General features: G+C 40.3%; 1 protein-coding gene across 1 annotated transcript in view; it reads right to left on the minus strand.

Annotated features, from left to right (window-relative positions):
• The window catches only part of alk (ALK receptor tyrosine kinase), a 349155-nt gene that overhangs the window by 73688 nt on the left and 261891 nt on the right, over positions 1-13576 (minus strand). The window contains 1 exon segment of the mRNA XM_034576116.1: positions 6080-6213. Coding sequence (XP_034432007.1) covers positions 6080-6213 — 134 coding nt within the window.

Genomic DNA, 13576 nt, shown 5'->3' on the forward strand with positions numbered 1-13576 from the left:
CTGGAGGTGCCGGGGATCGAACCACCTGCAATCTGGTTAACAGACATCTACATCTCCAGAGCCTCACCTGTCACAAGAGGTTTGGGGTGAATCCTGGTATTTTAAGTTTCAGTACAAAATTAAATACTTCTCACATAAAGGAGGAAGCACAGCACAGTATGTGCACACACTAATCCCTAACCCTAACCCGTCTCTCTATAGTTGTGAGGACACTCATTGACATAATGCATTCCCTAGCCCCTTACCCTAACCTTAACCATCACACTAAATACCTAACCCTAACCCTAAAACCAACTCTTAACCCTCAAACAGCCCAGTGAATTTTTGAGGACCAGCCAAAATGTCCTCAGAACATCAAAATGTCCTCACAATGATGGTATTGAATGGAGGTAAAACTGAAACATATCTGTTTCTGAAACATATCTTCACTTCAGATGAAAGCTTTTTGTGTGTGAACCCAGAGGCTTCTATCCAGTAAATGTTCATATTAATGAATATCAATAGTAAGGCAAAAGTTTGATCCTGTAACTGAAAGTTTTCCAAGTAGAATACATTTAATATAAATATTTTCTACACTGGATTAACATTTTTCAGTCCGCCCACGTGCACATCTATAGATTGATGAGCACTGGCAGAGCTGATGTTTCTTCACAGGACTAATGTGGAAACAATGAAATCAGTTATCCTATTATTGCTCGGTCTTACAGGCTACTGCGTCACTGTACGACATCCGTAAAACCTTTTGCTTGAGTTCTGACATTATTTTCATCTTATAGACACCCTCACTCTGTTGTGACAGTGTGGGGGGTTTATCTCTGTCAAAAATATACATTTTTTTATCACCTTGGGCTTTTTATCCAATAACACAAACTCCAGGGATGAATTTATTTTATTCATGCAGTCAAGTGAAATTAAATTAAAGGCTCATGCTGGAGATGTTCTGCCTATTTAAAGCAGAGCCCCGGCACCAGGCTATGACACTGAGCGGCTTTTTTCCCCAAATCACCATCAGCCATCCATCCACATGTCCAACAATCTGTCCACTCCACCGGCTTTCTCTGAACCCATTTCCCTCATTGCCTCTACAGGGCTGTGTGTGATTGATGGGCCTGGGGACACCCTCACTCTGCTGTGTACCTAATCGCAAAGTATAGACTAGCTGTAACGCTCCATTAGGGGCCCGCAGCAGCATCGTGTAATGGTTAGGGAAATGGGGTAGGGAAGGGAAGGTCACTGGTTCAAATTCCCACGGGGGTTCACTGCCGCCGCCTTGTCGCCAATTGGAAAAATGAATTGCGACACTTTGCAGGGTAATGCATGAGCACAAGTACCGAAAATCCTCTTCAGTGGACAAACATTTTTATAACTGCAAAGGCGAATGTGACCTTCTGCCTTGCCACAGTACAATGAGAGAGGCAAAGTCAAAACTGCTATTGACACAATCTGGTAATGAGCTTGTCAGTCAACACATTAGTCTCTGTTTACTTCCAGGAGTGAGACAGTAGGATTTGAAAAGTGCCAGCGACAGAGTTGCTGCTCTTGAATAATTAGGTCTCTGTACAGCTATGCAACAACCATCAGAGAAATACTGGTAGAAGGCGGGATTCTAACATCCTGTCGGGAAGGATGAGCACCACAGAAGCAGCCACACAAGTCACTTTAGGGGCAACAAATTGGATTGCTTGTTGGCCCTGTGACTGATGAGTTAATTAAAGTGGAGGGGTATGGAGGAAGGAGTTAGACACTCCTCCATTTATTTTTCCTGTATTGACTATATCTCCGCGCACTTCACTGGGTTGAGTAATCGCCACCTCTCTGCTCAAGCAAACAACTAAGAGGGAGGAAATGGACATTGTCATTGTCAAATTTGATCAAACTGAATTAATCTAGGTAAAGACAATTGTGAATCAGTGAGTGTGGAAAATGTTTGACTTCTGACGATTACATATGCCATGACAGACATCTTCAAAAGACAGCTGTGCAAATTATATTAATTATGAGCATGTTTTCTCTCTCACACTGATTTGGCTCCGGAGGGAGAGCGGCTGGTCCACAAGGGTCAGCATTTTGATCCCTATCTACCCCATTCCGCATGCTGACACTGAAGCACTAAATTTCTGCCTGCATGGCTGTGAGAGCAGTGTGTGAGTAATGTGTGATAGAGACAGTGCTGCACTTAGATGCACTGCATGAATATGTGTATGAATGGGTGCAAAATTGAACTGTAAAGCACTGTGAGTAGTCATCAAGCTGAGAAAAGCTTTGTATAAAAACAGATCATTACCACTTGGGAATCCAAATTATGCTTCACTCACAAAAATCCGTTACGCAACCTCCTCAATTGGAAAAACATAACATTATATGTCCACAGAATTATACTTGCCTAAATTAAAACAAATTATATCACCAACATTAATGGCACCAATTAGCTAATTTTGAGTACAGGGACTGGGACAAATAAAGCAAACAACTGTCTTTGCCAGCGATTGAGTCTGAGAGTCTTAATCGAACAGCCTGGCTTCGTGTTCTGTGCAAGGTAGGAAGAGAGGTAATTTGAGCCCAGCCTTGTGACAGGTGCTAGAGGGGAAAGTGGGGGAGGTTTAGAACACCGCGAAATGTGGTGAGGCTGCACGGTGAGTGTGCCGAGACGGATTAAGGCTTAGTTTGGGCGTGGGATGTGTGCGGTGGGTGTTGTGCTGGGGACTCAGGTGGTGCCTAAGGAGAGTACGGCACGTCTGCATGTTTTTTTTCTCTCTGCTAGCCACAGCTTATGTGCCGCCTGGTAAAGAGGAACATAGTGAACTCAGAGAACAATTATAAACTGTTCAACGGAGGCTGGATTTGCATGAGCAATAACGGCTGCTCGGCTCCGTCCTTGCAGTGACGGATGAGACAGTTACACAAACAATCACTGGAGAATCATTAAGGCTGTGGTGGAACTGATGCAGTTTTGTTTTTGTGTGTTTTTCTTTTTTTTGTACTTTTGTTAGAAGCTTTTCTCTTCGTGCAAAATGATTCTGGTGATTGTTTGGGGAAGTGACTGTTCCCTCAAACCTCACTTTATGAATGATTTTTGGATCAGAATATAGATTTTGGTTTCAAGATTGGGACAAAGCTTATGTTAAAAGTTCATAATTGAGGGTTAGAGAAAGAAATACAAAATGTATGTGCAGGAAAGCGCCGTGGAGCATGGTGCATTTAAGTGCATTTAAATGTCCCTATCCCTGTCCTTTTAATAACCTACCCTATCTTTCTCCGTTTTCCACACTCACCCACATTCATTTACATATTTGACAAACAAAACCAAATCATGTAATGGGGAAGTCGGTTGTTGCCGATTAGCTCTCAGGTTGCCAGGGTCGGCCAGCTGTGAGAAACTCGTCTGCATCAAATGATGAATTGTTCCCTGTAACTAACTGCTCTGACCCGACCTCCAGTATGACCCATTTGAATTAAATTTAAAGAATTAGTGCTAGGAAATTTATTGAAACGATTTTTCCTCTTTCATTTGAAAATAAATATTGACAGAGCATAAAAGCTATTTCACTGTTGCAGAGCTCAAAGAGACTCACCCTCTATAAAGGTGAGGAGATTAAATTTGCTGCACTGTGGGCATCGCTCTGAATTCAAAAAGAGGCCTTGGGGAACGATCACCTATTTTCAAGAAGCTCTGTATGGTTTTATAGGAAAATGCAATCAAAAGCCCACTTGAATGCTTTCCAGTATATGTAGCATAACAAGCAGTGGGATGGAGTGGACTTTAAAGAAGCATTGCACAACACTGGTCCATCTGCCAGTCCTTTGTCCGAGTGATCCGCCCCAAATCTCTGGCCAGAAATCAGGGCAACTGAGGATGACAATAGTTGACAGGAAGAGGAACAATTGTTCACGTAACAAGCCAATAATATTCCCAGGCGTCCACTATATCCAGGGGCAGAAGTTTTGCCACTTTCTTCAAAACAGGAAAAACAAACTAAAACAAACTTTTCTAAACCTTTCATATTCTGTGTGTAAAATTACTTGAAACGTTAATAAGCTCCAAAATACGGCCACGTGTTTTACGTAATAATCTATGTTCTAATCAGTGTATTTTTGAAATATATCTATATTTCTGGTATCCCTGGCTTTTGCTTGAAAGTGTAAATGCTAACAGCTGCCATGGGACTGAGGGTTGTTTTTCAAGGAGATTGGTTTTATAGTTCATTCTGTAAGTTCTTCTCTGTGGTGCAGATGTAAAAAAAAAACCTCAGTGCAGTTTCCCATGAGCCTCTACAGAGCATTCTTTAACATTTGACTCTATCTAATTAGCGTATTTACTGAGGAAGTCTGAATGCAAATATAAATACATAACTGCAAAACCAAGTAAAAGAAGGTAGGTTTGTAGGACAATGTTGTGTAAGCAACATTATATCACATTATATCAATGTAGGGATCTCCTTTGAACGATGCTGCCAGTTTTAAGATTTAATTTAGTCCATAATAAGCAGCTACTGGTGGAGCATTTCTCTTGGTCATCCTTTACTTGATTATTCCTTTTTATGTTCAGCAGACTTGAACGCAGTCTGGTAAACAAGTTGGGTAACTTTTCCAGTAGATAAGGCATTAAATTAACTCACTCACTCACAAGATCATCCCTCTTTCATCATGCAGCGTTATTGGCAAAGACGAAGATGATTTTGTATATTAAATACATCCGTATGATTTCATACATGTACAGAACTGGAATCTGTCCCATTTAAACATCATCTGCTTGGTGTGACATTTTGTACCCCTCTGCCCACCACACATCTGTCTGAGAGGAAACAAAGCTTTTGTCCACATTTCCTTGGAAACACACACTTGAAATGTGTAAGCAAAGGGTGCTGTGCTTCTGCATGTTGCGCAGGAGGAAATTGAATCAGTTATTTTAATCCAATTTCTGCAGCTTTCCAGGTTGACAGAGAAGGATATTATTTCAGTCTGGAGCAGTCTACGCATTTCATTCATTCACTCCGCAACATGGTGTAATGAAGTTAAAAAATCACTGAGTGTAGCCAAGCCACTTCCAGTTCGACATGTTTAAACTGCTTTGGCAACCCGGGCGCTCTGCAGACATGTGAGACACATTTAGTCTGCACACATTATATACAGAGACTGTGACAGGAAACTCACACACACCCAAAAACACTAAAAACTTACAAAGGAGTTATCACATAATATCTTAGTTTGTACTTGTTTACACCACTTTATGTAAGATCGAATGATAAATTAGATAAACCAGATAATCCAGAGCCCCACGTCACATACAATTATAGTCAAATTTGACTGAAATGTCAATGCTGGCTGTGGTGCAATGTTCAGTTTATAAATATCAGAAAAATATAAACCGATGCAACAGTTTGTATTTTTGGAGGTGCAATCAAAGAATATATGCACACACCACTGGATAAATCATTTTTTTTGGTATTGTTTAACTCAAATATGATAAAAATATATTTTTTTACAAATGTAAATCAGTGAGTGAGCAGAATTTCGGCTTCTGACGATTGCCTGTGTCATGACAGATGTCCTAAAAAAACAGCTGCTAACAATGGACCACATGAATGTGGAAATTATATTAATTATGAGCATGTTTTCTCTCTCACACTGACAGGGGCAGATTTGGCTCAGGAGGGGGAGCAGGTCGTCCACTAGGGTCAGCATTTTTATCCCTGTCTACCCCAGTCCATGTGTGATAGAGACAGTGCTGTACATAGATGCACTGCATGAATATGTGTATGAATGGGTGCAAAATTGTACTGTAAAGCACTTTGAGGGGTCATCAAGCTGAGAAAAGCTTTGTTAGTTTATAAATGTCAGTTTATAAATATATGACAAATATAAACCCAGGCAACAGGTGTAATCAGAGAATATTTGCACACATCTATGGATAAATAATTCATAGACTTGCTTAACTTCAGCAAACAACTTTAAACATCTAATTTTCACACTTTCCTACAAAATCGTATATTTCACAAAATTAACCACATTCACACAAAAGTGCACCCAAACAAACAAACCTTACAATCATTTCTGACAGATATGACATGTGTCGGCTTACCCATGGTGCAGTTGGTGGTGAAGTGGGGCTCGATAGTGGCCGTGTCGTCCTGCGGGATCCGCTGATCGTAGCTGGCTGAGAGCCGAAAGGGAGATCCACCATGTGTGCCCAGGGTGAGGTGGACCACTGCCCAGCTGCCAAAGAGAGAAAGCAGGAGCAGGATCAATGCAAGGAGCAGACACCACGGCTGACAGATAAAACCACATTTGTGGCGGGGGTCAGGGGTTAGGGTGGCGCAGGCCTGCTCTGACTGAGCTCCTAAAGTTTCAGAGGGGGGACTGTCCAGAGCTTCAGCAGAAGCCGTCATCTCGGCTTCCTCGCTGTCTTCCATTTTGGGAGGATCGCTTTCTTCTTTAGCCTGGTGATGCATGGCCCACCCTTTGAGCCCACCCCAGATTGTCAGGTGCGAAGTGGTGCCTCAATTGAGCGTGCGGAGAAGAGGCTCTATGTCAAGACTTTAAAGGCAGCAGGTGTGTTGAGGGTCGAGAGACAACCACACACACAGGTCAAGTCGTTGTGTTGAGGCAAGCTGCCGTCCTGCGGTGAATGCTGTCCTCCCTCACCCAGCGCCTGGCTTTGTGCAGTTCAACTGTCCCTAATTTTATTAAGCAAATTGTACTGATTTCTCTTTGGCTCCGAGCTCATCAACAATCGCTCACTCTCTCTCCCCCTCCCTCCCTCCCTCTCTCTACCCTCCCCCCTCTCTCTACCCTTCCCCTGTCTCTTGTCCATCCCTTTACTTTTACATATAAGTCATGACACATATGAAAATACGGTGAATACCTGCCTCCCTGACCACAGAGTTAATATGCCAAACCTTACACACTAACTTACACTACCAACAAATGGCAACAAGAGCTGCTGCTAACCATACACACACTAACACACAATATACTGAAGTTTGGAATGCATCATTAAAAACTGCAACAAAATGTGTGCTGTTATTTTAGATTAGCTATTTTTTGGTTGCTGATATCCACACTATTGTGCTGTTGCAGCACTGTTTTACAGTAAGTGTCCAGTTTGCAGACATTTCACACCAACACCTCTATAAAACAAATGTTGATGTTTGAATATTACAATGTTTCCACTCGGGCTTTAAAATCCCAGATTGCCATGTACTGTACAGTACATTAAACAGGGGCGGCCCTCCTTCCCATCTGTACTTAAATAACTATAAATGTATTTCATTGTAAATAAATAATTTCTGCATTATAAAACATTAAAACTGAATTGACAGAGGCACACAGGCACTGAGACGTCCAATAGTCAAACTGCTGAGTGCTGATTCCAGCTTGGCTAAGTTTTCGTTGGCAAATCCTGATTAGTTTCATGTCTTTTTAGACGTACTTTGTCTTTGAAGTAATCTGAAATAAAATCAACAAAAGGGACAAAAAAGTTCACACTAAATCATAAAAATCATAAACGCGTAGAAAAATGCACTGCACCATATCGACTGTGTACAAAAACCAATACAATAACAGAATTAATTATATTTCAGATTAGGTTTTTCAGGATTTGGCAGAGACGTAAGTGGAGGTAAAATGGTTTAGTTTTTTTGTGTCTAAGTAAACAACTGTGCTATAACAAATTTAGAATACAATAATAAATAAAATAGTCCTACATTTGGCTTATCAATGACAATAAGATAAGAGATGACTCTTTCAGTGATTATAAGGACACAAACACAATTGTTTTAAAGTGCCACGGCTGTAGTAGAACCATCCATCCATCAGCTCTATTTATCGTGTGAGGGTCACGGGGTGGCTGGTGCCAATCCCAGCTGACATCGGGTGGGAGGCCTGACATGTCACCTGTCTATCACAGGGCTACTGTTGTAGGTGCAGTAGAGAATTGGGTTTCAGATGTACTGAAAAGCTCACATGCAGTATCAGGATATAACTGGATACATTCCAGACCTAGAGAGTACAGGAGCAAGAGAGAACAACCTTGTTCAGGGTTAAGACAAAATCATTTCGTCTTTCTTTTAATTTGATGAACAGAAATGTTTTTACTAATTAAACTATGATGAAAGGTCCATATTAAAGCAACAGCTGCAACAAGTCAGTGAGATGAGTGAGATTCCACTATTTCAATTTTTTTATATTTGACCCTGCTTCTTGCCCAATGTCAGCACGACCCTCAAAAGGATAAGCAGTATAGATGATGGATGGATTCTGTAAGTCTGGCTTTACTTCTTCCTGGACCTGGATGCTACCGGTCTAAAATCTGTGGAGAGATGTTCTGCCAGCTGCTCTTTGCTGGAGAGGTTTTGTGGCCCTACCTTCTGCTTGAAAATGATCCAAAAGATGCAAACTTGACACAGGTCTTATTTGTAACCTTTTCTTATGCAGTGTTTTTGCGATCGTGGTCATTGTTTTCCTCTCCTACCAAGCTTCTCGAGTCATGTCCTCACTCAGTATCTCCCTGTCATATCAGGACACTCACTGTTGTCGTCCTGGTCTGGTCCACAACAAACATGCTGTGCCCCGTCTGATCCAAACTAATTTACTTTGGGTTAATCTGACCAAAGAATGTGCTGCCAATATTCATCGGGCCTTTGGCTAAGTCAGAAGCATTAACCTGCTGCATAATAATCCAACTGTGCGTGCCATTATCTTTTGAGGATGACCACTGTACCTTGTGTTATTGGTCGTTTGGCTCTTCCTGTACATCCTGACCAATGCTGCAACTGTGATTTGGTTTTTCATTTTAGTCTGTTTGCTTTGAGTTGTTTTTATAGGATGTAAAAAAAAAACTGTTCCACTTCAATACAATAAAAGTTTTGAAGTTTTTCACATTTTAGCTATATTGCACAATATTGTTGTATATTGTATTTGTATTCAACATTCAAGAGAGTTGCCTTCTCTAATAAGATACGATTTAATATTAAGATCAGCAAGGTTCTAAGCAGCCACAGCCCACTGATGGCGACGTTATGAACACAGATCCCAGCAGGTCTCTACCTTTCGATTATGACAAGTGCGCTGGGAAATAGGAAACAGTCTGTGTTTATTTTAGGGTTTATTTCGTGTTTTGTTTGGAGAGAACTGTGCTCGTAAGAGTACAGCAAACATAAATGCACAAATGCACACACAAGCCCACTACACAAACAGGCTCTGAGTTTTTCTGATTTCCCCAATGTCTATGCTCTGACTCCAAAGGCTTTGTATTACTACCTTTGCCAGCTCCCCCTCTTATGTTTTTGCTTTTTTAGATGGTGTATTGCCTTTCCTCTTTCGCTGCTGTCACCTCTCTCCAGTCCCTTTTCACCAAACACTCCTCGCTCCGTCTCTGTCCCTGTCCCTCCAATCAGATTTTGCTCAGAGTAGAGGGGAAGTGTTGACCAGATTGGAAGTGATGTTACAGCACCACAGCACTTCGCTACAGAACAGCTTTGCAGTGTGGGACATGCTCCCTGCCATATCCTATAATAGAAAGGAAATGAAGTCCAAGATAAGGGCTGCCACTGTCTCCTTGATAACCTTGAAATGATTTGCCAACTGTAATATACATATGGTGAGGCAGAGGAGCCACCAGCTGGGCTCAGGGCCAAATTCAGAGACGTCCTCTCTGTTTGAATGAATACTCAGCATGACGATGATGGGATTGTAATTTTGTTCATCTTCTTTTGCATAAGATAAATGCAAACATGTCCACAGCAAACAAGTGTGTTCTTAAATCTAGATAGCCATGGATGAAACTGAAATTCATATTTAAATAAAATAAACAGCAAAATCTGTAAAAAAGGGTACAACGAAGGAGATTGTGCTTGGAATTGAAAATCCTCAATGTACTTATAATAAATGAACAGAGCTGTAGTGCAATTTAGAGTGATATACCTGAGCTCCATCTGCTCACAGTGTAAAATTGTCCATAAGTCTCCTGGACTAGTGAATTATTTTTATATCTTATCAGGCTACGTCTGTGCCTGCGCTCACAGCACTGATTAACTGAGCAGTGGATCAGAGCGGAGCCGCCAGTGCACATCACTCGAACATTTAAACCTAATTAGTAGAATACCACGCAAGGCACCGTCCTAAGTATAGATAAATAAAATGAAAATGAACGATGAAGACTCCACATGTAGGAATTAGATATACATGACTTATCTGAATGCGGATGCTGATAATTCTCATTATGGTCCTTAGTGTCCGAATGGTCTGTTGGTTATATACAAAACAACAACACCTGACCTTTGTTCAGACTTCAGTTTAGTGAAAGCCTCCCCCATGATGACAATGTTTTGTGCACCACAGAAAAACAAAACAGCTCATGCCAACTAATCCTCGTTGTCAATTGACAATTCTCTTTTCATAATGCTATTCATTTATGCTCCCTTAGTGCCCTGCTCGAGCTAATGTAGCTCTTTTAATTGTCATTTACTGTATGTGCAGCATACGTGTGTGTTAGTGAGGATGTATGATGCTTATTTCATAACCACATTAAGGTTTGTTTGTCTTGTGGCTTCTGGTTTGCATTAGCTGTGAGTCTCATTCATCAAACAATACAAAAACATGAACACGGACAAACAATAGAGTAGTGTGTTGCACAGTGGTAATATTTCCCTGAAGCTGTGAGACTCTGCTCGACTCACACAGACAGGTTTAAACCAGAGACTATATAAAAAGATGGACAACACGTCTCCACTTCTTACAACTATATGGAAATGAAGCCAGAGTGTGCACAGTTAAGATCGGGGGGACGGAGCCACTATTGCGAGGTCAAATAACAATTTAATTCCAAATTTACATGAAGATTGAACACTTGAACAAACATCAGTGTGATAAGAACTATCTAAAATTACAGAAACAATCTTTCAGAAATATCTATTTAATGTGTTTTTTCTCCCGAATTATGACATGAAGAACAGCCAGGCATCAGCAGGCAGCTATGTCGTCCATCCCTATGTAGAGTCCAGTCTGGGTTTTAAATGTGTAATCTTAGGCTTCAGTCTTGTTTTGAGGACAGAATCACAAAACAAAACAAAAAAACATTAATCATAATAGACCAGCATTGGTTGCCTTGCGAACTTATTGTGTATGTCTAATGCTTGGGTATTCACAATGTCCTAAAATACAACTAAGCTGAATATGTATTTTAGTTGTAGAGTGAATATCAATTATAGTTAAGAAAATTAGTTCCCTACAAAATAAATGTAAGTTGTGTGTGAACAATTGGACATGAAATGGAAAGAGGATACTGAGGGCATCCCATAAGTATTTCCCTTGTGTATTCATTGGCCCTGCTTCAGCGACTTTCATCACATGTTGTTTGGGTTGGATACTTTTTCGTCACTGTCCTGATTCAATTTACAGACTGCAAATTGAATCTGAAAGCTAATTAGAAAACTAATATGAAGAAAATGAAAAAGAAAGAGAAGATATGAGTTGAATTAAGCCAGGGGGTGTTGCAGGACAGAAAGCACATTGTGGAATGAAGTCAGTCCTGCAGGCAGGCAAAGCCGGAAACTGTTGGACAATAGTTACAGAGTTTTGGGTCATGATTTGCTGAAATTGCTCTTTGTTTGTGTTAACAACGATATATTCATCTCAGTGTAATTTGATTAAGTTTCATTTGACTTATGAAAGCCTGGTTTTCCGGAAACTAAAGATGATGCCAAGTATTGATTGTTTTATGAAAGTTTTACTGATCGCATGAGTTGCAATACACAATACATCCTGAATACAACTTAAAGGGGAATTCTGGTATTCTTCTTCCTACTACTTAACCGATTCCAAAATGTTGATGTAAGTACCATTCATTTGCGCACCCACATTATTAAACTTAATGCCTGCCTTGAAAAAAAGTGTGTGGAGGCTTTTACACATCGGATAGGGAAGAGAGTGAATGTATTTCCTTTCTTGACAGAAAGACATGACTTTTTACCCGTCACATCTCTCTTACTTTCATGTGCAAATTTGAGTAAACAAATGCCACCAAAAAATATTAAAAAAATTCTAAATGTGTCCTTGTCTCATCCAAATGGCCCTCTATAAAAAAAACTGATATATGACAAAACATTTTACTGATAATGTGGGTGTCAAAAAAAACATTGTATAGTTTTTACAAAGCCATTTATCTCACATCCTGCCGAAAGTCCATGCACCCTGTTGAATGTAAGTGCAGTAAAACCAAAGGAAGGGGAGGACAGAAATGGAAACCGCTTTACATGGTAATGGGATTTTTACCCTCAAAGAGACGTTGCCATAGGTATCAATCATGTTGGCTGTTTCAAATTGAAGTAATTTTTTCGTGGAGGAAAGATGAAATTGATTGAAAACGATGCTGCGTGTGACTTGGTATGTAGAAAGGCAGCAGAGGTTAAGGAGTTACGAGGTGGGTGGGGTGCTGATGTGATTGCTGTTAGATCAGGATCTCTACCTAAGCCGCACAGATTCTGACGGAAAGAAACTGGTGCACCGACAGGCATAAGCCAACATGTCAATAGAAGTGCAGATTAGATTGAACAGGCTGACATGGCCAAGCTGAATGAATGTCACTTCTCCAAACTAAACACGACACATCTGAAGGCTATGTGTTGAGAGAAAAAGCTGTTTTACCGTCATGCAGCTGGAATCAGAGGGTAGATGAGGTAAACTGGATACAGGCTTGATGCATTTTAGGGTTTTTGAAAGAATTCACTGTTTGCTAATCTAAAGGCTATAGATTAGCAAACTTTAAGGCTTTAAAGTTTTTTTTACATACTACTCCAAATTTCATGTTTCAAATATATGTTATTGTGAAAAGCACTACATACACCATATTCTCTGAAAATTACAAAGATTGGTCTCATCACACAAACAAAAAATAGTCCTCGTGGCAGTAAACATACAGCTGTGAAAGGTTGGTTGAGTTGACAATAATCTTGAGACTTTTACATGACTTTTTTTACAGCCGGAAACTTGGAAATGCACTCACAGTGAGCATCGGCTATTGTATATTCAGTTGAGTCACACCTGAATACAGCTATCTTACAATTCTGTGCTCAGCAAATTATTCTGAGACTGAGAAATGAACAATTTGCCAAGAGCAAATTACAGAGGATGAAAGCAAACCCAACCAAATAAACAACCCCAGATGAAACGAGAATAGCTGCATTTCCTGAAGAGAGTACGTGTGATTGCTGCATCGGCTGCTGTTGCCTTATTTTCTGATATTTTCAGCAAATGGTTCCACAGTCTTATAATTTCACTCTTGCATTATTGATGTGCACGAATTCAGCTCATATCACCCTGAACAGCTGTAATAGGAGCAAACTTATTCTGAAAAACACAGGAAATAGTTTTGTAAATAGACATGGCGTTATCTTTAAAGTTTTTGTCCCTTAAAAGTTTTTGGGATTTGATTGACACATTTAAAAATGATACAACATTAACTACATGATGTATCAAAGAGTTAAATTCAAGAGCAGGTAGAATGGGTTCGACTACATATACATGAGATCTCAAATCAAACATGTGGGCAATGGTAAGGCTCATACAAACAGATAAGTAT

Source organism: Hippoglossus hippoglossus, chromosome 22 (assembly GCF_009819705.1).
Source record: "Hippoglossus hippoglossus isolate fHipHip1 chromosome 22, fHipHip1.pri, whole genome shotgun sequence".
Lineage (NCBI taxonomy): Eukaryota > Metazoa > Chordata > Actinopteri > Pleuronectiformes > Pleuronectidae > Hippoglossus > Hippoglossus hippoglossus.